Genomic DNA, 23918 nt, shown 5'->3' with positions numbered 1-23918 from the left:
AATATGGTCAGTACTGTAAATGTAGGCATGTGGACCATAGGGTTTTTGCTGTTGTACAGTAAAATTGCTTTACTTGCTTTTGAAAATTATTTATAAACTGCTTTAGGTTATGCCCACAACAAGAAGCAGTTGATTTGCATATGATGTCATGTTCTTTCCGTTCTTTACCATGCCATTTTTTGAACTGGGATAATTTTGACAACATGCATAACCTGTATTACTGCTTTTTAAATAAGTCTGTCTTAGCTTATAGTGAGCAAAATAAGATAAGAAAATGCATCAACAACCCAAACCAGAATTTGATTTAGTGTCCCTGCTGTTCAAACATCAGATGATGTTAAGACTTAGAATTATGTGTGGGAAAAAAAATGAAGCGGCCTACAAGGGGAGCTGTAAAATTTTAGTGTGAATAACAAACAAAAACTTGCATAACAAGCTGCTAAGAGGAGAGAAAGGATTGGGAAATTCACACACACAAAACGTATGTTATGCTGGCAATAAGTTACAACCGCCCAAATTAAATCGAATAGAAACCTTATTTTTTTTCATAATAAGTGTCGAACAACGTTACAAGTTCATTTTACTGTTGATACACTAAATCAGTGGTTCTCAACCTTTTTTCAGCGATGTACCCTCTGTTAAATATATTTTCTGCCAACTACCCCTTAACAGTGCAAGGGTTAAAAAAAAAAATAAATAAAACATGCCATCAGTGTCTGATTTTTTTTTTAACTTTAGACCCATTCAAATTAAATTTTTATTGGTCCACAAAAAAATAATCAACCTAAAGTGTCATGTTTTGTCATGTTCATCATAGAAGAAATTTGTAATGAGCAATAAGAAACAACTTAATTATTAATATTTTTCCACAAAAAATAATCAATATAAAGTGTCAGATCTGTTCTAAAAAGTAAATAATTATAAAAAATTGTCCACAATAAAACATTTAACAAAGCGTCCACCTTTGGAGTTACAGAAGAACTCTGTTCACAAAAATAAATCATTAACTTAATTTTTAACAAAAAATAATCAACATAAAGTGTCCTCTTTTGGGATCATAGTAGAGATGTGTTCACAAAATAAATAATCAATTTGACAGATAACGAGAGGTGGCATATGACAAGTTGGGTCCAACCATTCTAGTACGAGGGGGAGAATCTGCGTTTTTACAATAATGAAACTGAATAACCTACTGAACGAAAAAGAGTTTTCTGAAATTATATTTTCCTGAAACAATTAATTCATTCACTCATTGTTGATTGTTTGTTTTATTATAATCTCAAGTACCCCCTGAAGTTTCTTCAAGTACCCTCACTTCAGAACCACTGCACTAAATGATGGCAATTGGCAAACTGTCGTCTAGTTTTTCAGGTGTTCAAATGTTTAAAAGGAAATGTCAATAGCTGAACTATGAAGATGATGCAATGTGCATTTACAGGTTTAGGCTTCTTGCAAATTGTACGAGACAAGCATTTCATTTTCTCTGGCTAAATAAAATGGGATATATCCAAAGATACGTCTAATCATAAAATAACCATCGTCTTAAATCAAGAAATGCACCATAACTATAAAACTGCCTTAATTAGTTAGCTGCGCAGGGTTTGGATTTGCAAATGTGGATAAAAAGGAAAAGCCATTGTGGAATTTCCGTCCTTTTGGCTTTAAGGGCATGACTTAATTACAGCTGTTATTTTTGTCAACAGTCCCTTCTTGATTTTCTGTTTCTGGATCGGGGTCTGGTTTGGGGTCATGTCGGGTTCATCATAAAGTCCTGGTAACCTGTGTCTTGATATAATACTTAGTTTGGTGGGAATATGAGAGGGAGAGAACATAATTAGATGCATGTGTGAAGATCTTGTACAGTATGTTAGAAGATGAGAACCTGTGGGTCAGGTTACAAGGTCATTGTCAAGCAACGACATACATATATACTCTAGAATTCCAAGCCAAATAGAAAGAATGCACAGTTCATATAGCTGTAATTATCATATGTTTCCCCCAGTCTGGGGTGGAAAAAAAAACGTTGATGAGCTCGGTCAGAGAGAGATTTTAGGCCTGCGTGTTCATGTTGCAGGTCGGCACTAAACAAGCACCCAGGACACGACTATGTTTGGGCATCTTTACAGCAGAGTTACAGCCAAAACAAAGTCCAAAAGCCTTCCCACCCCACCTATCTAACTGGAGATAGTGTTACTGCCGGGACATCTGTCCAGAGTTGGCAGAAACAGATGTTGACAGCTGTGAAACTGAAAGGAAGTTCCAGCCGTTCCAAAGTCCAAATGTTTCTTTTTTTCATTTCCTTATTTTGCCTTTGAGATGTTTCCTTTGGGAATTAAATAACTAGAATAGTGTGTCCTTTTTCGTTTAAACACAAAATAATGTTGATTGTGTATAGGGTTGTGTTTCTTCTAAAGACTGGCTGCTCTTGTGAAATGGGGGTTTCCTTTCTACTTTGAATCCAGCAAGCAAAAGAGAAACACAAGCACTCACGCAGACAGCAAGTGGATGACTCATGGTATCATCTGATGCACAGATTGTTCTTACTGAGCTCTTTTAGGATGTCAGTCTGCATCATGTAAATAATTATTTAGGGAAATCTATTTTGTCTTACATAGCGTGGTGGTTGAGATGCTGTGTGTGTGTGTGTGTGTGTGTGTGTGTGTATATATATATATATATATATATATATATATATATATATATATATATATATATATATATATATATATATATATATATATATATACATACACACACACATCCTTTATATCCCAATATGATTATTTTTTCTTTAAAATGCATTAAATTAATGGAAATTTCCCTTGGTCTTTTTTTTTATTTTTTTTTTAATAAAACCCATATTTTGTACAGAATACAAGATGAACTAAGACATAAAGTGCAAAGAAAATTAAACAAAATACATTTTCTTGTAGTGCCTCATTTTGGACACTGGGTGTCAACCCCGTAATAACATACGTGACAGAAGTTGAAAACTTCATGGTGTCACTTCAGCTCATACAGAAGCATTGTGTGCAGCTGAGCTGTAAAATTTAAAAGAAATACAAGTCTGACTGTTAATACATCACCAACCAAAGCCCAATGTTCGGTGGCTCTGTGCTAATGCTAACGTGACTGCTGATGCTAGTGTAGTGTTCCACTTTATGTCGCGATTTTGTACAAGCATGGCAACTGGTGACATTCACTTGTAAGTTGCAGTGCTCATCTGGCCATTGCCTGTAAATGTATCTTTTATTTTCTATTGATTACGCACAGCATAATCAAACTTTGACTTGCACTGGATATTATTTTTGAACATCAGATCTTCTGCTAAGCTGTCATTTTGTAGAGATGGCTGTCTTTTTTTATTTTTATTTTTTTAAGGGAACAATGCATTACAGCATCAGTATTTCGTTTCTTCGCTTTTCCTCGCATTATTAAAATTCATCTTAATAGTTTGCTGCCTTTTACATAAAGTGGTGAACTGATAGCACTTGAGCCACACCTGTGAGCTCATGTTATTTGAGGATCCTTCTCTTAAAATCTGAGGTCAGCAATAAGTAAAACACTTAAGACCTGATGATAGCTCGAGTGTCTGACAAATGGACCTCGGTGAGCCAAATTCCTTTTGTTAAGCTGCGTTTTAAGTGCGCCATTTCAATTCTAGCTGCAAATGGATAGTATGAAGTATAAGCAACATTTTTTCTTGGTTCCATCAAGTATTCAAGTTTTTCACTTTCTTCTGTTAGTTGGCGTATGCAAAATAGCTGACAGCAAGTTTAAACACAACACAAGCTAAATGTGTTAATAAATACAGTATTCGTCAAATGTCCACTGTATTGGGAAGTACAGTATGCACTCTACACATTACCTTTCATTGCTGTAAAAAGGCACTTTGTACTTCAAGCAAAATGGTTTGGAACTTACAAGAACAAAAAAGGAGATCCATGATCTGTTCCAGGACCCTGTTATATTTTGCTTTGAATCTTTTAAAAAAAATACCCCCCCCCCCCCCCCCACACACACACACACACACACACACACACACACACACACCTAAATATTATTCAAATTATACATGAAATTGAATGCATACATTGTGGCAGTTTGAACACTGGGTTTTTATTTTATTTTCTGTAATTTTTTTGTTAAATGTATTGCAGGGGTCCTTAAACGTTTTGAAGTCAGGGACTCCTTTTAGAAAGTAAATTTTCCAAGGACCCCCATTGCAAATGTTTACGAAAACAAAACAAACAAAAACCTAAGCCAAACATAAGCATCCTTATTAACCAACATATAGAAAATAAAAACTGCAAATTGCGCACCTCCTTATGACAAACTGGGTCATTTTCCCCCAAACAGGTTGCTGCCAATTGGCTTCATCGGCTCGTTAGCAAGCGATTCTAGACAATACACATTTTGACAAATTTTAAAAATATTACATTTTGAAAAATATATTAAAATGGTTGAATTGATTGCTTTATTAAAGTCATGAACACTTAAAATAAAATGAAATTAACACAAATACACACACACACACGCATATATATATATATATATATATATATATATACACACACACATATACACAATATATATTGTGTGTGTGTGTGTGTGTGTGTGTGTGTATTATATATACAGTATTCATCTTGTCCTCTGCTTTGTATATCCTTTTTACTCTGCTGTCTGTTGCCAGTTTGGTTGAAATTGAAAATCTGTTCTGAGATAGCTGCAAAAATTAAGGTTTAATGAATAAAAAAAAATACGAAAGGATTTAAAAAACACTGCCATGTAAATCATTCAAATAGTGGTAGATTATATGTATTTTTTCAGATTGTGTTCTTGTACAGTTCCAGTGACATTTCAAGGTTCCACTGTATATTTGTGTTTCTACAGTTTCAAATTTGGCTTGCAACTCATCATATATTGAATTTCATGACCCCATTGTACCTGATTACTAAAGATCATGTGCTCTCACACAGTGAGTCAGTCGTGGGACAGGATACACTACTGAAGTTCCTACAAAGATCCTCGTGTTCCAAATCTAGCTGTCTTTCTCAGCCTCTGTGTGCATCTTCACACAGCTGAGAATGCAAACTACTCTCAGATGGAAGTCGGGGATGGAGTAAAACAAGTGTTTTGCATCTAGCGCCAATATTGCGTCTTCTGAGCTGCAATATTTTACGGTTCATGTGCATTATTTCAGCCATTTGGGTGAGGCCTGTTCAGAAGGGCTTGTGCTTGGAGCTGAAACTAGCTAGCTATTGCTGATCCTTTTAAGCTTGGCACTAAACAGCTTTGCTCGTACAATATTTGCATGCACAGTATCTACATGGGTTAGGGTCTTTTTCTCTGCCTGGTGTAAAACATGCAACACAATTAGCTGTGTTGATTTTGAGGACCAGGGCTGCTCGGCCTCGCAGTGATTAGCCCGTCCGTCTCACAGTTCAGGGACCCGAGTTCAAATCCACCTCGTTTCGGCATTCCCGTATGGGGTTTGCATGTTCTCGCTGAGCCCGCGTGGGTTCTCTCCAGGCACTCCGGCTTCCTCCCATACTCCAAAAAAATGCATGCTAGGTGTATTGGATATACTAAACTGTCCTTAGGTGTGATTGGGTGTGTGAATGGTTGTTTGTCTCCTGTGTGCCCTGCAATTGGCTGGCAACCAGTTGAGGGTGTCCCCCGCCTATTGCCCGAAGTCAGCTTGGATAGGATAAGTTGTTCTAGAAAATTGATGGTTTTTGAGTACAGTGGACCACTTTGATACTTGTTGTTTGACACCTGAAGAACATTTTGGTCTTGCGTTACACAACCACAGAAACAAAATAGCACTTTGTAGAGGAGAATGAAGAAAAACTGAAACTGCTGGTTCTGCCTTCTACGTTCCAACTGACTAAATTTTTAGCCTAACTGAGCCATAAAATGACACTTTTATCATACTTCCTCTTGTTTTCATAAGTTTAACGCCACAAGAAATTTAGCTTAGCTCAGAATAGAATCATAAAGCATGTCATTCTCCCTAAATGTAAAGTCAACAACTCTTCAGAAAAGTCATTACCACCCAGAACCTCTCCCACATGAGCTTTTTAAGCAGATTTTCCTTTGTTCAGTCGCCATTTATTGACAATCAAACATGATTTATTTGACCCAGTTTTAACAGTTTTCTTTTTTATTCAAAGTGTGACTGTCTCAACCTCAATCAATCCCCTTGTTTGATTGGGTTAGTCAGGCAGACTTGCTCGCTAATGAGTTCCATCAGGATGCATGGATTTGGTGTGCGGTGGTGATGACACAGAAGAAATCACACTGATGAAACTAGCTTGTTGAAGACTTAGAAAGCTGGTGGTTGTCAGGATGATTAACCAAACCAGAACTATCGGAGTTCAAAGTAAAAGATCAGACAGGGGAGACGCTGTGCAAGTGAGGTTTGGTTTTTCTGCCATTTGTGATGCCTATTGGAGTCTTAGCCAGCCTCAGCAATAAGTGCAGCTGGATGGTGACTTTGAAGAAGACCTCCAGTGACTTCTGAATTATCACGCAAGGGGCATTTGATGGAACCAGTAAGGCACTGGAATGAGTCACTTTTTTTCTTAGCACGACCTTTTTAACTACAAAAAAAAGCACCATCATTTCTTACTGAACATAATTGTCTTTACAAATAAAAGAACCAACCAGGGGCTAAGATTACTGTGTTGCACGTATCTTTCACATAGAACAGTTGGATTTTTATTTTTATTTTTTTTTGCCACAGTTTATATGTTTGTGTGACACCCAGTATGTCCATTCTGACACCTGTGATCACTTAATATAAATAAACGCATCAGACTGAACATAAATGAGGCATTCAGCTGTGTGCTTTCACGAGGCTCTTTTTTCTTGCTCTTGTGTGCGCTGCACAGTCGATCATAAGTTAGTCTGCTGCATTTCACATTCTGCAGGATAAAGTCGATGAAAGGCATTGGAAGGTTAGTTTTCTGTTAAAGTCAAAGCCAAATGACTCATCATTCATGTTTTTGCCCTCTCTTCCCATCTGTTCTAGGTACTTAGGGGAGCTCAGCTCATCGCCGTGGCGTCAGCTGAAGGGGCGGCAGCAGCAGTCGAGGGCACATCTCTCCCCCCTGACATCCAAGTGCAGTACGTTCAACTTGCGCCTGTCACAGATCACACAGCTGCAGTACAGGTAAATAAAATGCAGCCGAAACGAACTCTTCAAGGCTCTTGCACCCAGAGTAAACAAGTTGCTTAGTAACACAGACACCGAGTAACATTCCAAGTACTTTAGTAAATTCAACTAAATCAATCACAATTCACTGAAGTTTATAATGACTTTGGAAGAAACTGGAGGAGCAGTTCGTATAACTCAGAAATGTACTAAGGTTGTTGTAAAAATGTGGAAAATACTAATTGGGTGTCATTGTGGAGGGATGCAGTTCCAGAACTGTATTCGCCCTAAAAATCAGTGTTTACAAAGCAAAATATGTTTGGTTTTAATTATAGAGATGCAGCAAATTTTTGGCCAGAAGACACTTAACCAAAACAATATGTCCAAAATAGGAGGAATGGTATTGTGGTATCACAGTATTGAAATTACTGCTCTAAATGATATTATTTTGAAATCTTTTTTGATAAATAGCAACTACAATGTGATTGGCTGCTGCAACCAAAGGAGGCTCCTACTGTATACTGCGGCAGCCCATTAAGGCAGACGACGCGGGAGGGGGAAAAACGTACCTGTTTTGACTGATGTAGATGGTTTTAATTAACCGTGACTTTCAAAATCGCAATATTATCTTGTCAATACGGTTACCAGCCCATGCCTACAAACAGTGCATGGAAGTCAGTGCAGTGTCAGTAGTATGCTTTTATTTTGATGTTTCCCTTTTGCAATTGTGGTATCCCTATCCCACACAACTCTGTTTTTAATTGCGAATCGCGTCTCGATTAGCGTGGGGAAAAGGTCAATGCCTGTAACGTTAATATCTGCAAATATTTAAATCATGTTGGCTTCCTATTGATTTATAAAAGCTGACATATCAAGAAGACTGATTGGGTGAAACTACTTTGATATTTTGCTTAAAGTGTACCTCCGTAGCGCGGAAGGAAAAATGTGTTCGGTTCATCAGGAAAAATGGCATCCAATCGTATTTTGATTACACTGGCTTTATTAGCGCAAGGTTACAAGAGCCTACGGAAACTTTGACGGAGACGTTTGGCGGCAGCCATATTTGCAGCCATATATGGCACAATGCAAAGCATATGGGTGTCCCAATAATAAGAGCACTACTTTTGTGTGCCTAAACCTCATAATTCAAAACATAAATTCATCAGAGAAAGGTGGCTGCATAAAATGGATACAGGACCCTTGGTGAAAACTTTCCCGTTTGGCAGGAATTTGCTAGTTTGCAAGGACCATTTTCTTCGCGCTCCAAAGTCTTATCTACAAGCAAAGCCACAGAGCGGACATGGAAAGAGGTTGGATACATGAAATAAAAAGGTATGCTGATGCATTGACCACTTAATCAATCCAGTATGTATGTACATACACGTGTGTGTATGTATATCCGTGTGCGTGACAGCGGCGATGTGGAAAGAAGTTTGATACAAAAAAATAACAAAAAGGTATGCTGCTGGATTGACCACGTCAACCCAGAAAGTGCGTGTTCATGACTGCGTGTGCGTGTGTGTGTGTGTGCGTGTGTGTGTGTGTGTATGAGGGAGGGAGGGAGGTGGTGTTTACGTGATAGGTAAGAATGTACGTACATTATGCGCCTAATAAATATATTATGAATAGCACAACTGAAAAGGGATGGCAGGAAAAGATGCAGTTTGCCATGTTAAGTTAACTTAGCCAGCGCATTTAGCACCATAATAAAGGCTTGACTTGAAAAAGCAAAGAAGATTAAGCTTTGAACAGCAAAGTAGCAGGGAAATTAAGTGGGTTACATTTCAACAAGAAAAGACAGTCCTACACTGTACTGTCTGGACTGTAGAAAACCTTTCCAATTAGACAGCCGATTGTGAGCGCGGGCATTCATGCACTTCTTGATCAAGCCAATAATGTAAATGAATACGAGCAATGGTTTGTGGGCAACGTGGATAAATCAGCCATTAAAGTTAAGCTTTTTAGTCCATTTTCTTTGATTTTCTCCACTGCTGGTTTGTGTTGATGGCAACAAAAACACTCAGTATCAATATTTTGCATCTGATCAAAGCAGCAGCCTCCATCCTCGTCCTGCCGTCCAGTGCAACGCGGTCTTTTCATCATCCGACAAATCAGTCTTGCGGTTTTCATTGCCGGATTCTGAATCAGAGGCCCCTTCTGGCTCAAATACTAGATATCTGTGTTGGCCCATTTGTTCTTGATTTTTGTCAGAATACGGCATTCACACGCTACACTTTTCCCACCAAAGATGCAGATTTTGGTGACGTCAGAGGCGGAATTTTTCTGATTGGACAGAATTTGGTGACACTACTGCTGCCTGGCGACCTGGAATGCTTCCAAGTGAAGGAACTTTTGAAAGTGACGCCAACCAATAGCAGACCAGTATCGTAGGGAGTCGAGACGCAGACCAATATCAGACCAGCATCCGAGGGAGTCGTGACACAGATCAATAGCAGACCAGCATCTGAGTGACGGCAGATGGCGGGGCTAGAAAATGAGAGCATTTGCCTAAAAACGCCTGAAGATGGAGACAAAACAACACAAACACAGCCAACCCCCTAGGGTTGTGACAGTTGTTTTTGTTGCAAAACCGGGAAAAAAACGTAAATAGGGGACGAAAAAGCTCAGTATTCCACATCGCAACATTAAAAAAAAAAAAAAAAACGTAAGCCAGGGACGCTGTAACATGGGGGTCCACTGTATTAGCAAAGTTCTGCCAGGTTTACAATTATTAGTAACTTCCATCAGGATGTGAAATAAGTAACAGATAGTTGTCTGGATGTTTCACATGCAAATTGCAAATATTTCTCACTATGATTCTAACCACACTCACCACTGCATTTCAAATACTTCACCAGTGCAAGCAATCCAACTTTTAATTTTCTCAAGTGATTGATAGCATTTTTTGTTGTTCTTCTGCAACAACATCAAGCTGTCGGATCATTGCTTTCACTTGGCCTTGATTTTAGTCAGGCATAGACGTCGTCAAGGAAACCACTTGTTAAGGACTCCGTGTCTTTTGATCAGATTTTGTTTAAACGTTTTATTCAATTTAAGGATCACATGTGTCTTGGCTGCATCGGTTACCGACAGTGCTCAAGTCAAATGGCGCTTTTCTCTTTTAAATCCAAGTGTGCGTTCATAGTCAGCGCATCTTTAGATCTAACCAACCAATAAAAATCCTTGATTTGAACAACATAGTAGTTAAAGAGCATTTCAGCAGTTTAACTCAGAATAATAACTTGAAGCAGTGCTATGAAGTTTCAAACATGAATCAGTGTGATGAGCCACAAAAGGAGCTGAGTGGTACAGTGTGTGGTATGACAGTTTGGTTTCCATGTCCAAAACTGTAAACACTACTGATTTACAGTTCAAAGTTCAGCCAAAGGTTAGCACTGGTATGTATCTCTTTGAACAGGGTGGAATTGAGAGAATTATTGTCATCTGTTTCCAAACACATGGTAGCATTTATACAAGTTCTTGAAAAATTACTCGCACGTTTTGATTTATTTATCTCTGCATTTGCATTTCTCCGCACTGGATAATTTCCCTGTCGTACACAGCATGGAGTGCAATTTCCTCAAGATGGTGGTGATCTGTAGAAAATGTTCTTGTGCTTACCCCCTGCTTCGTCTAACCCAGCTACCACAAAGTGCCAACACACTAGCTGAAATGCACATGATCATTAAATCATGCGAAAACAGTCTTTGAAAAGTATAACCATGAGATTGTTATCCTCCCAAATGGAGAGGGAGACCCTTGCTGTGATAGTTCATCATGGCCAGAATTTGAGATTTTCAATGAAAATCATCCATGTGAGTTTTTACTTGGCCTCTTTAATAAGCAACGCTAAAACTATTTGACATGCTGTGATGCAGCTGTGTTGAATGCACTGGGCTACAGGGAGAAAACCCTGCAGGTGTGTTTGATGGAACTCCTGGCAGTGACTCACTCCTGACAGTCATCGCCGTTTGCACGCACACACCAACCACAGTCGGAGGGCATTCAAATACAAATTCCATTGTCAGCGTTGTCAATGTGATCCACCTGAAAAAATGACATAGCCAGGTTTGCGAGGTTATGCCAGCCTTGCAATTAGTGTTTTGTTGTTTTGTGAAGAAGTACTGCATGCACATCCGCCAACTGTGGAACAATATACGGTGCGGTATGCACCTTGTACAATAACACTGCTGTGGTCTGCCATTGTTAAAAAGGGTGTTGTCTTCAGCCTGGGGACCTGCTTTCAAATCAAATTTTTACATTTCAATGATTAAACGTGAACACATATAGAAGAAGGGGAACACATTGAGGACATTGGCCATTTTTGGCGGTAGTCCAAGGCAGATTCGCAGCAGTTACTGTATGATGATGCGAGCCTACTACCTGTGGCAACATTATTCAACAGAAGGTTAAACATAAAACAAACAATTTCAGCTGTACAGAATGAGTGTTCAAGATTTGTACGGGTAAATTTGAGCAGGGATCTCATTAAAGCTGCATTGTTCATTCTGCTGGGGATGGACACATTCTTTGCCTTGATTGCTGGTTTGGACGAGGTGATTCAGTGAAATGAGCTTTATGCAACAATGTACGTACTTACAATTTCTGTAAATACATTGGCACCTGTCAGACATGTATGCCTTCCCGATCGCCGGCGTGAGTACTGATACCTTGGAAAAAGGCAGGTATCAGCCTGATACCAATACTTCTTGCAAATAAAAAATGAAATGGACTTTAATTGTAATTATGATAATGATGTCAGGTTATGTTAGGCCAGCAGAGAAGGCCTTGCTCTGACGACCCACCACTGACAGACAGAAAGTCAGACAGTCAGTCAGTCCGTTGCTGAAGCCATGGCCTCGGCAGTCAGTACTAGCAAATACCAATTAAGCTCCGAAGAAGCCTGTCGCCTTCATAAAAGCTGGCGCGAGACCCTGGGCATGTGCACAGATAAAAACAGGACTCTGCTCCTGATTGGCAGTTGCACATTGACCTGGGAAAACAGCTGAGGTTCCCCCAGCACATCGCGGCAACATCCCTCCGACGAGACGTAATAATTATTTCTTAGCTTCAAGACATTTGATTATGGTGGAACTTACGATACCCTGGGGAGAGCATATTGAGGAAGCCAATGAAAAGAAATGCGCCAAGTACCAGGAGCTGGAGAAGGAGTGCAGGGGTAGGGGCTGGATGACATTCTACGAGCCAATAGAATATGGCTGTAGAGGCTTTGCTGGATCTTTTCTCTGCAAAGCCCAAGGCCATTTGGGCAGGGCAGGGCTCCTGAGAAGAAGGCCGTGCATTAGCGAAGCGGCAGCAAAAGCCACAGGGTGGAAATGGCTCAAAAGGGCAGCTTATCTAGGCATCTTATCATTTTTCACTGCTCCGACAGTCGTCAGTACCTCGCCGTCTTCCGTCATCATCGGTCCGCCATTTAATAAAAATTCAGAAAAGCCGAACAATTGAAGAAAATTATGTTATTTCCGCAACCACGCCCCTCAGCGTGAAGTTCAAGCGGAACAGATTTTCCACAATGCGTGTCTTCTGGAATTTCTTCACGAGCGGACAACATGGCGGAAGATCTATTCCTTATATAAGTTTGCGGTAAAAAAAACAAAACAAAACTTTGATTCATCTGAAAATTAATACCGTGATCTAAATACCGTAAACAACTGACGAGCACCACATTGGGGAAAGATTGAATCTACTAGGAGGATTCTCTACCTCTGTTATACAGTAGTGCTGTTTGTACGCTGTAGTCTATTTACCGCCATCTAGCGTATGGGATCATTAGACTTCTGCTGCAGGCTTGTTTTCGCCGTGGTGAATTTTATGCAAATGCTGAAAAAAAAATTGTATTATGCAACAGGTTTTTTTTTTTTTCATTGTATGAGGAAGTAAGAAAGAGGGAAAGGCTTCAATGCATGGATTTTTTTTTCACAATGGGCGATTTTTTTGCACATGCAGATTTTGTTATAGAGGCGTTTTACTGTACAAGCAAACTTTGGCAGATGATACCTCAGGAAAGAATTATGTTTAATACAAAAGTTGTTTTGATGTGGAGGCCAAAGAACCATTTTTGCTCAATTTCATCTGTTGAAATGTTAAACCTCTTCATATTTTAGTGCTCTCACCTAGAAAATGTCCTTACTTGCGATTGGAACTTACTCTACAGTGTTTTTTTTTTTTTTTTTTTAATATCTTTTTTCTTAAGGTATTGTTTACCATGGACATTTGAAAAATGAATTTGCTAAAACTTTAAATGTTTTTTTGCCAAAAGTAGTGATTTCAGCTGGCAAGATGGAATTTGCTGTTACTTTTTTAATTTCAGAGCTACCACCATGTACTATATAGCATTTTAAAATAAATGAACTGCAACATTATACTTGATCAATACGTTAATTTTCATTCCCGGAGGCTGCTGTAATGAAATCGTGCCTTAAAATGTTCCGAATCCAAGCTGTAATTGAATGGCCAAGTCAATACCGATTGCATCAATAAGACACCCATGAATACGGAAAACGCTATTCCTCATGAAAATCCAGCACCTTGTATAAATGTTTGCCTAGGATTTCAGACTTCTTTATTCCCTCCTTTTGCATCTTCCAGGCTACTGAGCTTACCCCTGCCCTGCAAGCAGACATGGAGGTGAAAGATACCATCCAGGGAGAGAACGGCGAGGTGGTCCAAATCGTCACCTCTGTGGCTACCTGAGAGCGACGCATGCTTTTTGAACTAGCCAAACTCAGAGGTCCTCACATGCAGAGAAACTGACAGCCAATGAAGCCAGGACACCCTGTTTAACCAGTCCCGAACATCAATCTGAAATGGGGTGAACACGCCATTTTTTGGGGGGGGGGGTCGTGTCCCTTGCCAAACAGATGTTCCGTGCGACCTTGACCACGATTCTCCAGAATCAGCTGCTGTCGATCTGATGTGTCCACCTGAAGAAGAAACAATCCGACCCTGAATTCGGCACCGGGATTATTGTCTATCGGGGGCGGTTGCCGCTAACACGGCCCATCGCCATATACGCCGTTAATGTTGTTATCAAAATTCTGGACATTAAGGTGGAACTTGAAAGTTGCTGAGAATGGCTACTCTTGCGATGAGCTTGTTTCATCAAATCTTCATAATTGACTCCATATTTTGTCTCGCGGCTGTGTTCCCCTCCCTAACTTGCCTCATCACATTCTCATGTTGTTCTGGTTTGTTGTTTGATTTATCTATTTGTTGCTTGCTGGGGGAAATGCGTTTGTTTTGAGAGAAGTAGACCATGAAATACAGGAGCTGGTGCCAGTATAAGTGGCTTGCGGAATAGCAAGGAAAGCCTGAAGGTGTTAAAATCCTTTGTCTTGTTCCTTGAAAACTATATGTTCATAAGAATAAACCATAAATGTGGTTTATGTAGAAGTGTGTTCTGACTTAGGTTTGTTTTCATTTTCATTCATTTCCATAAATTGAGGTTAGTTAAATGGCTTCCTTATGTTGCCAGGCTTATCTTATGCTTACTTGAATCAGAAGCGGTTCAAAGAAGCACATTTTCATTTGATTCATTTGCCTTTTTGGTTAACGTTTTTCATGTCAACAAGGTTTCTGTATCGTTAGCCAGCCAGGTACTGCTAGCTGCATTGTACTCATGTTTTGCAGGTCAGACGGAAGCTTGTCAAAAGATGCATTTCTTTTCAGGCAATGAGCAAAGATATACTGGATGTGAGTTTGCTGAAGCTGTGTATTTCTTGGGGAAGTTTCCCATGCTTGGTGTGATGTCATCGTGTATTTTGGAATGGGAGGAAGAAGCAGGCGACAAAGTGAACTTGATAAAACAACATCCATGTCTGAAGTCTTGACTGCTTCCTCTTGTTTCTCTCTCAGTCTGTTGTTGCTGTCTCTGACCTCTCTTCACGGCCACTTCATCTTGTCCATTTCCCTCACTCCCTCCTATATAACGGCGCTGCTTTGCAAACGTCTCTCGTCTTGCTCCTTGAGTGTCACACCCCATTTACTCCCCTTTTAAAGTCTTGTGCTAAGCTGGTCGAGGGCTTGGAGGGGATCAACTGGTATGTCCATCCTTATAAAAACAATCCTGACATCGCTCATTTCGAATGCCTCCTCCCAGTGATCTCTCATATGCACTCGGAGCAGGCTCTTCTCTTCACTTTTACAATCCTGGGTTCCATCCAGGTGTTGCAGTGGTTCTCTTAGCAACGGACCCACTCTCAGACTGCCTCTAAGATAACCTGCTTCAAACAGAAACAAAGCATTGATAAAAGAAAACCATGTTTGGGAAGGAGTGTTCTGACTGACGCCTTAATAAACAAAGCAGAAATGTTCTGCACTTTGTCTGTGGTAGGTTACGGTGTATCACTGCTGAACGATCCTTGGTAGAAGTTGAGCCTTTTCAAGCATATGTGGGATGAGCAGCACTACATGTGTTGTGGTTAGTAGGATGATTGAAGTCGAAGAAACGAGAAATATTGGCGTTTTTTTACCCCAAAATCATTTTGTCTTTAGGTAGACCAGCAGTAACTTGTGAAATAACCACCTAGCAATAAAGGTGCTCCCTTACAGTCACATGACAATCAGTCTGCGTGCAGTATAAAGCTCAGCTGTACAAAGTTTGTCACCAAATGACACAGTTGCAGTAGAGACATCATTGTCAGGTCTTTTTCCTTAGTTCTACCTTCATTTAAGCAACTGAATGCGACCAATTTTCTAATCTTTGTGACCTCTTTGACCCTCTTATGTACCGTAAGTTACCTTACATATCAGAAATGTCCTTCTGAACGAAGGCACAGTTCCCATACGCCCGCTCCAAACTTTGGAAACTTTGGTGGGACCAACTCCCATATTTACAACTTTTCAGTTCCACGTGCAGTCCCGATAGTTTTGTTCATACTGTGTGTTCATGTATTTTCCTACTCAGCGCCGGTCTGATTTAATATCTGCATAAACGGGACACCGTAGTTGCTGCTCACCTGCTATCAGACCCTCTGAAAGAAGCATTATCTTGGGATCCATAAAGATCGCTGGACACAACAATCATAAACTGCTGACAGAGCCAGGATTGCTCTGATTTATGTGGAGAGTGCAATTACACCAGAACCGAAGTGTTTAAGTTGGACCTCAGGCAGTCCCATCATTCAAAGTACTACGTGCAAGACATCTCTCTCTCTCGCTCGCTCTCTGTCATCTGTCTGTCTGTCTCTCCCACCCTTTCTCCCGCCTCTAAGGTTGAAAATGATCGCATTTCTGTTCATGTGGTTGTATTTATTTATTAAACAGCTTTAAATCATGTCGGAGTGTCTCAGCCTGTCAGATTCTTGTATTCGGTATGTTTTTGTTTTGATAAGCAATACAATTCTAATGATGTTAAGGGTCTAAATGGTGTTGATACTGTCCTTGATTCATCGGCTCCACTTATTATTTTCATCCATATATTTTATTCATAGTGTTATTTTCACCTTACCTACCGCATTGAACTGGACCCAGGCGTGAGCACTGCATTCAGAATTGGTCGCAGACTGAAGCAGATGGCGGCTTCCCACTGACATAAAGCGCAACCGTGTTGACAAGCCTTACCTCAGAGCACCTTAATTCCTCATGTGTGGTTGATCCAGGGGTGGGGCCACGTAATGGTTGTCTGGAAGTTGAGGGGTCACTACTGAATTTGAAGATGTCCATTTTTCATCATGTTCTGTCTTGATTTAGGATATGATTTCTTGCCCTCTTTGGCTTTTATTTTACCTGTGGATGAAATAACATTGTGTTAGAATTTTAGTTAAAGAATTTTATTTTAATTGTTATTTCAAGTAGTAAATCTTTTCCTTACTGATCATATACTGTGGACAATTTACAGTAGATGGGCTAGTGAAGCTCTCAAACTTGCTTGTGGTTACACTGCATTAGTGGCATTGCATCATCATTATTGTTCTTGCGAACATCTACCTTAAGACGTTTCCGCACTCTATTTTTTTGACCGTTTCAACTTTTGTAGTGTTCTAGCTAACTTCCGGTGAGTGAAAATCCCTCGAAGAGCCCAGGATGCACTCCTTGCTACATCCAGACTGCAAGTGATTGATGTATGTTTTGCACATACACCAATCAATCATTTGCGACTAGTTAACTACATTTGTCATCGGTGTAATTTTGTGGCATAAGACCTCACCAAACGTGGACGGATGGGATCCTGGGCTGGCCCGTAAATAATAATTTGATTATAATTCATAACATTTTAAATGCATTGGGATGCAGGGAGTGGAGGTTCTATAGGGACTTACGAGTACGGCGTGTTTCATTTCAACTAACCCACTAAACTCGAAAGAAACTGCCAGCAGGCATTGCGATACGACAAGAATTGACCTCAGCCTGTAGTTTTCCCTCTATCACGGATGAGTTGTGTTGATGCCTGTTAATCCTGTGTGGTTGGGTCGCTGTCCTACATTCTGCTTGACTGGTAAAAGTTGTGTTTTCATTTTCTTCATGTCCGCAGAAGCCCGGGGTAACTAACCAGTGTTGACGTATTTGCCAAAGCTTTGTTGTTTTTGCATTATTATCCACTGAACCCAATGGCAAATTGTATTAGTATTTGCTAAGACTTTCCCTCGCTTGGAGCATGCTTCCAAAGTACGGTCTCTCTGCGACTCCGTAGTGAATGTGGTGAATTCGTGTAACACTAGTAAGCGGCAACTCTAAATATTCCACCCTGCGTCTTTAAAGGAATAGTGTGTAAGATTTGGACCGTTTTTCATTCCGGACAGCAGGAGGTGCTGCAGGTGCTGCATTTACCATTGTCCGCAGCTATATTTTAACAAACCTGGCAGCCTACGGAGAAGCGTCACTCCCATGTAAGATCATTTAATGATAACTAGACCTATATTTAAAACATACTATTGGTCAAGAAGAACACAGTCATTTGCAAGTTTTTGAAATTTACAATCATTTATGTTATTCATTTTACTTCAAAACGGTCTAAATCGTACACACTGTCCCTTTAATTAAATGGCCATGGATTGGAAGATCTCGGTTGCTTGTTTTTACAGTTCTCTCAGATCTCAGTTGAATCAAAATCCCTTTCTCTTTAGTGTGACAAGATCTATTTCCAAATGCAGGGATTTAGATAAAAACGTCAACAAATAAATTGGCCATTTCAAACCAATATCTACTTAATTTAATTACACGGGAGGAAGAATTTGTATTCGTCTACTTTCCATCACTATTCATCGAAAATGTTTGTTCGCTGCCATCTTCATTAAAATGAGAGTTAATTTGCGTGCCCACAACCACGTCGGTGCGTGCTGAATGTGTACAGTAAATGCGCTGTAAAGCGCTTTGCTACAGCTGTAGCTGCGCTATATAAATAAAGATGTTTTGTATTGTACTGGATGTGGCGAGCGCAGCTGTTGTACAGCATCGCGTCTCAGCGGATCACGCGTTGTTTGAAAGCGAGGCGCGCGCTCCAGAGTCCCAACTTCCTCTTGATGTCACCTGGGGACCAGCGAGCAGGAAGGAGCACTTTGACGCCTCGTTGGTGTTTATGTGAAACTTTCCAAATACGACTGATAATTCCATCTGAAGGGAATTTCTTGGAGTGGTGTGGAGAAGTGAGAGGGGAGGTCCTCTCTTGTTTTCGGGACCAGATGTGTGAGAGAGGAGGGGTACAAACGCAACCAGAAACACACACCGTTCAAGCTGGCAGCGCAGACCTTAGAGTGGACATCTTTCATGTTTGCAATCAATGTAAGTAAAAGAGAGCGAGAGAGCAAGAGCGAAAGACGTCGCGGTTGTTTTGTCTTCTTTACAAAATTGCGCACGCGTGTGTCTGTGTGACGCTGCTGTGAAGGATGAAGATGAACTTGAGACATGATGACGTAGTGCGTAACAAACTCCCAGATGCTCCATGTCTTCCTCCTCGCAGTTTCTTTTGAAAGCTTGCGGTGCACCCAAGTCCAAACAGCTTCGTTGTTGCAGATTCCTCTTCAAATGCTACTCCCTGCTCTCTACGTTTACCTAACCCCAACTAGCTTCAATGAAATGAGCCTTGAAAGACCATTTCATTTTACACCTGCACAACAATGACTGCAGCTTAGCAAAAATAGAAATCAAACCTACTTTTCTATATAGAAATCCGTTTATAAAATTATTTGATATCCATCCTAACACTCACTAATACGTTGTCCTCACCATTTAACCATAAAGTACTATTGTGCTGCACTATTAACCCTAAACCTAACTTGTGCTTGGATGTCTTTGGGTGCTACTAGTATCACCAAAATGCCCACTGGTACATTTTTCCTCTCTTATAACATGTACTGCGTTACTGTAATTGATCTAGTCTGGCAAAGTTGTTTTTCAAGTGTGCAGAAATGTCCATCTCAAATTGTGGGCCGAGCCCCCCAAGGGGGTGCGGGTGACTGCAAGGAACATGCTTAAAAGTTAACATTAAGGCTTAGTGTTAACATTGGTTGAAAGTATATTTGGTTTGCTTTTTTTTTCTTTTGTTAATGCTAAAAATAAAAAAATGTATACTTTCCACATTTTTTTTAAATACAAAATGACCTTATTTACAGTCATGGCAGCAAGTGAGGGGGTGTCAAATTGTTTCTCTTTCCTAGGGGGGGGCTTTACAAAAAATACATGTCGAGAGAGAAAAAAAGGCACCTATTATGGACAATTTAGTGTAGGTGTCACCAACTGGGTGCCCACAGAAGCCCCAAGGATTACAAAAGTAGCTTGTGGCTCTCTTCTAAAAATAGCTTATAGGTCAGGGGTGGGCAGGTTCGGTCCTCAAGAGCCACAATCCAGCCTTTTTTCATGTGTCCCTTCAACTAACACACCTGATTCAGCTGATTAGCTCATCAGCATGCTTTGCAGATGATAACGACGCTGATTTGAGTCAGTTGTGTTGGTTGAAAAGATACATTGAAAACAGGCTGGATTGTGGCTCGAGGCTCGAACTTGGCCACCCGTTATAGGTGATAAGATATTTTGATTATCTTGATTTATTGTACAGTTGATCATTTAAAAATGTACACATTTGTACAAATATTGGGTTGCAGACTTATGTTTCCCAACCTTTAGTGATGATGACAGGAATTTGAGAAATTAACTTGACCCGTGTCTATTGATTATGTACAATTCATATTTAATAATCTACAGAGGCAATTTAGCAAATTTGTTATTTCACACGTGTGTATGCCCTAAACATTAATCACCTAAGAAGTATCTCTCTGTTAAGGTTGGTGATCCTTTTTAGATTCTTCAGTGAACCTATAACATGCATATTTTTAGACTGTTGATTGAAGTCAGAGTACCTGTAGAAAACTCACTTAAGCGTGAGGAGAACGAGCAAATTCAACACATGAAAGCACCAAGGTTCAAACCTCAAAGCGTTGTACTAGAAGGCGGACAAGCTAACCACTTGACCACCATGGTGGCATGAGCTTAGCAGTTGTATTTAGATGATGTCGGTTTATGATGCTCACCACACATTTTATGGTTGCTTACGGTGTGGGGTGAAGTATTTTAAGCAACAATGGGAAAATATGTTTTGCGTGTTGCTAAACCCGTCTTGCATTTAATTAGTTTTTGCTCGTGTCTGAGGAGTGAGTGTATTTTCATACAAATATTGAATCTTTTTTTTCTGTACTGTATTAATGATAGATTGCAGCGCATACCAATTCACCTACAAATTTGGGTTACGTTGCCGCTGTAGGAACAGAATTTCGTCGTTAACCGAGGACCCCTGTTTTTGTCAGATCATGTTTCCATGTTGCACCAAATGGGAACTAATTTAGCTGTTACTAGGAGGCTGTAAACATAACATCTTGTCCACATAAAACCTCCTCACCAGATGAATTTGTCCAATAGCAAGGTCATGTGTTAGCAAAGGGAGTGTTTTACACTTTATTGTTTAATGCCCCTTGGACTAGTGGATCGCACTGGGAGTCACCGAGATAGAGAGAGGAAGAGTGTCGGTTGCATGGAAGCTGCAAGAAAGTTGATACGATCGACTTTGGTATGAAGCGAGACTGTGTACTCTCACGATTCCTGTGAAGAGTTCATACATTTGTTGAATAATACTGAATAGCGGGCTCCGTTAACAGCTTTTTTTTTTTTTTTTTTCACTGACCTGGTTGACACACGGTACCTGGCACTGCGTCCTTTGCCTCGGTTATTTCTACCTCCTTATCGAGGAATGTTCTTTGGCAAACGCCAGGTTGCATTTCACTGAAAAACCCAGATCCTTAACATTAGTGTAAATACGCATCAGTGTAATGATAACCTCGCACATGCATTGTTCCAGCTGACTGTGCACTCCCCATCAGAGACACAAATAAGTATATCATACAAAGTCATTTTGTTCACACTCTTTTGAGTTCGAGCAAGCCAGAATGGCCCTTTTGTTTTCGGAGACATTAGGGACTGAGCGAGATCATCTAGTTTGGAGCGAGGCCACGTCTAATTCCATGGGAGAACGACTCCTTGTTTGTTAAGGCCAGAAAGCTCTTACGTGCTTATGTGATGAAAGAAAACTCCACTTTGACATTGACTGCGCACAAGTAGAAGAACTCTGAGAAAAGGCTGCGCTTGATTTAAATGTTCTTATTTTTGTTGCCACTATAAATATGATTATGCCAGATGTGGCACGCAGTATAAGTGTTTTTCGGGAGTTATAAATGGGTGATCTAAAAATGTATTTTCCTCCGGTCCAATTGCACCAAACTTTGGATAACTGAGACTCTGTGGCTTTTCTGGTTGTTAATCACCACATTCTGACATTTCATCCCACCATTTTGGTTCATGCTCAAGCAATTGCGATTCAACCAGTGTCACTGTGTGCATGTGTGAAACTGACTACTTTGTGCTGATTTATATTGTTGTGAGTGTGCGCGAGGGGAGATACACGCAAGATTTATTGTGTTTTTTGACTGTTTATGGGACTTTCGCAAAGTGAAATCCTCGCCTCCCATGAAATACACTTCTGAGCCCCCTTGCCTGATTGTGGGGTTGTGTCCTTGTGTTATGAGCACAGCATCAGAGGCCAAGCCTAGTCTGTACAAGACATTCTGCCACCAGAGTCACCAGAGAGCATGAAACAGAGGAGCCTTGTTCGGTCTCTGGCTTAAAAGGCTGGATATATTTCAGATGTTCAGATGATTGTTTCACAGAACTCTTCACATTCGGGGAAGAGGAAGAGAGATGTACTTTTGAGTTTCTATGAGACTTAGACACTATTCTCATACTCAGGTTGCATGAGGAGTCAGCCATTGATGACGAGAGATGTATTCTTTGTAGGAGACTTTAAGCCTATTTGAATACGTTTCAGTACGATCTAGTTGGACCATCTTTGGGTGGAAAAACTTGTAGTACAGAGGAGGACAGTTTAATGTCCGTTTCCTTGACTACAAATTACCAAGCATGATTTAGTCACGACTGCTGATATTATAGCAATTGGCTACTTGCTCCTCTGACCCCACCAGGGAAATATGTTCTTATAGTCTCCAATGTTATGTGTATCCAATTTATCATTTTACTCGTCATCAATTAAATGAATTGATTAAGAGTTCTCTAATGCACCTATGTTTAATAACCCTTACAACCCTTTATAACCCAGACAAACAAATAACATTCACTAGTGATGAAAGTTCATTTAAGGGAGCCGCTCATGCACAAACTGTTCACTGACACAGTCAATCTAAAGACTCTCCCTTCTGTGTTTTTTTTTAAACTCATAAAATAAACACTGAAATTAGTGATTCATCACAATTCATGTCACACTTGAAGTGTTTAAATGATGAGACAATGAATATTTTCGTCTTGTAAAATATTGTAACCGGAAAGTACATTAAGCATGTTGAATTCCAAGAATTGCTTCATTTTGTTTATGGAAAAGTCTAAAAAAAACATTCAATTAGTTCTTCTTCACTTTAGAACTTAAGTAAATATAAACTTGCAAAACACTTTACACACATTGGCAAGCATACGTGTGTACATTGCATCTGAAATGTTTGACAAAAGCTGTCACATTGATCAAATTTAGCCTGTTGATTTCAAGCTCTTCGGAAGCTCCTCCTCTCTGCTCCACCCCTTCCCTCTCCACTTCATTTGTTTTTAGCATGCTCCAGAGCTAAATCCCCTCTGACAACTGATTGCTGCTAATATACTAAGGTGACCCACTCTGCAGAAGTGAATGAGGTGGGCAGGGGTTGTTTGGGGTGCTGGTTGGGGTGAACGTCGCAAAAGCCAAAAATTAATCTGGTCTTAAAAAATGTGCAAGAGAATGTGGTAAGACCGAATCGAAAAAAAAAACTTTAGCCACAACATCAAACGTTTGGTGCAAAAATTACAGCGAGCATGAGCAGGTGAACACCGCGACCCGTTGAAAGGTAGCGGCGGCAGCAACAAAACTGTTTTTTCTTTACCATGAATTGAGGCTTTAGTCGAGGTCGAGTTATTAATGCCAAGTCAAGTCAAGTTTATTTGTATTGCCCTGAAACACCACAGTCTCAAAGGGCTTCACGGGTGAAAAAAAAAAAAAAATAAATCATACAGAACATTACACATACACAATGGCATTCCCTGAACAAAGCGTCCAGAAGTGGAAAGAAAAACTCAAAAACCCCATCTGTGGAGAATGAGAAACCTTCAGAAGTGACCTCAGGTGGGAGGAGCCCCCTTCCAGGTTTAACAGGTAGCACTATGTGGATGCAGAGTGCTAAAAATAGCATGCTGTGCCATAGTAAGCAGTAAATGTCCA

The 23918-nt window shown here is 40.1% G+C and overlaps 1 protein-coding gene across 3 annotated transcripts in view; it reads left to right on the top strand.

Annotated features, from left to right (window-relative positions):
* banp (BTG3 associated nuclear protein) overlaps nucleotides 1-23918 on the top strand; it is an 80911-nt gene that overhangs the window by 36497 nt on the left and 20496 nt on the right. Inside the window, exons 12-14 of one of the 3 annotated variants that reach the window (XM_088417198.1) lie at nucleotides 7037-7177; nucleotides 8386-8491; nucleotides 13769-16456. In XM_088417198.1, coding sequence (XP_088273324.1) covers nucleotides 7037-7177; nucleotides 8386-8487 — 243 coding nt within the window. In that variant the 3' untranslated portion in view covers nucleotides 8488-8491; nucleotides 13769-16456. Of the gene's footprint in view, nucleotides 1-7036; nucleotides 7178-8385; nucleotides 8492-13768; nucleotides 16457-23918 lie in introns of those variants that run through there. The other 2 variants (XM_088417197.1, XM_088417199.1) reach the window with 2 other exon arrangements.

This window comes from Hippichthys cyanospilos, chromosome 6 (genome assembly GCF_059441005.1).
Source record: "Hippichthys cyanospilos isolate Australia breed blue-spotted pipefish chromosome 6, RoL_Hcya_1.0, whole genome shotgun sequence".
Taxonomy (NCBI): domain Eukaryota; kingdom Metazoa; phylum Chordata; class Actinopteri; order Syngnathiformes; family Syngnathidae; genus Hippichthys; species Hippichthys cyanospilos.
The sequence above is the reverse complement of the archived record's forward strand: the minus strand, read 5'-3'. Positions and strand labels throughout refer to the sequence as shown.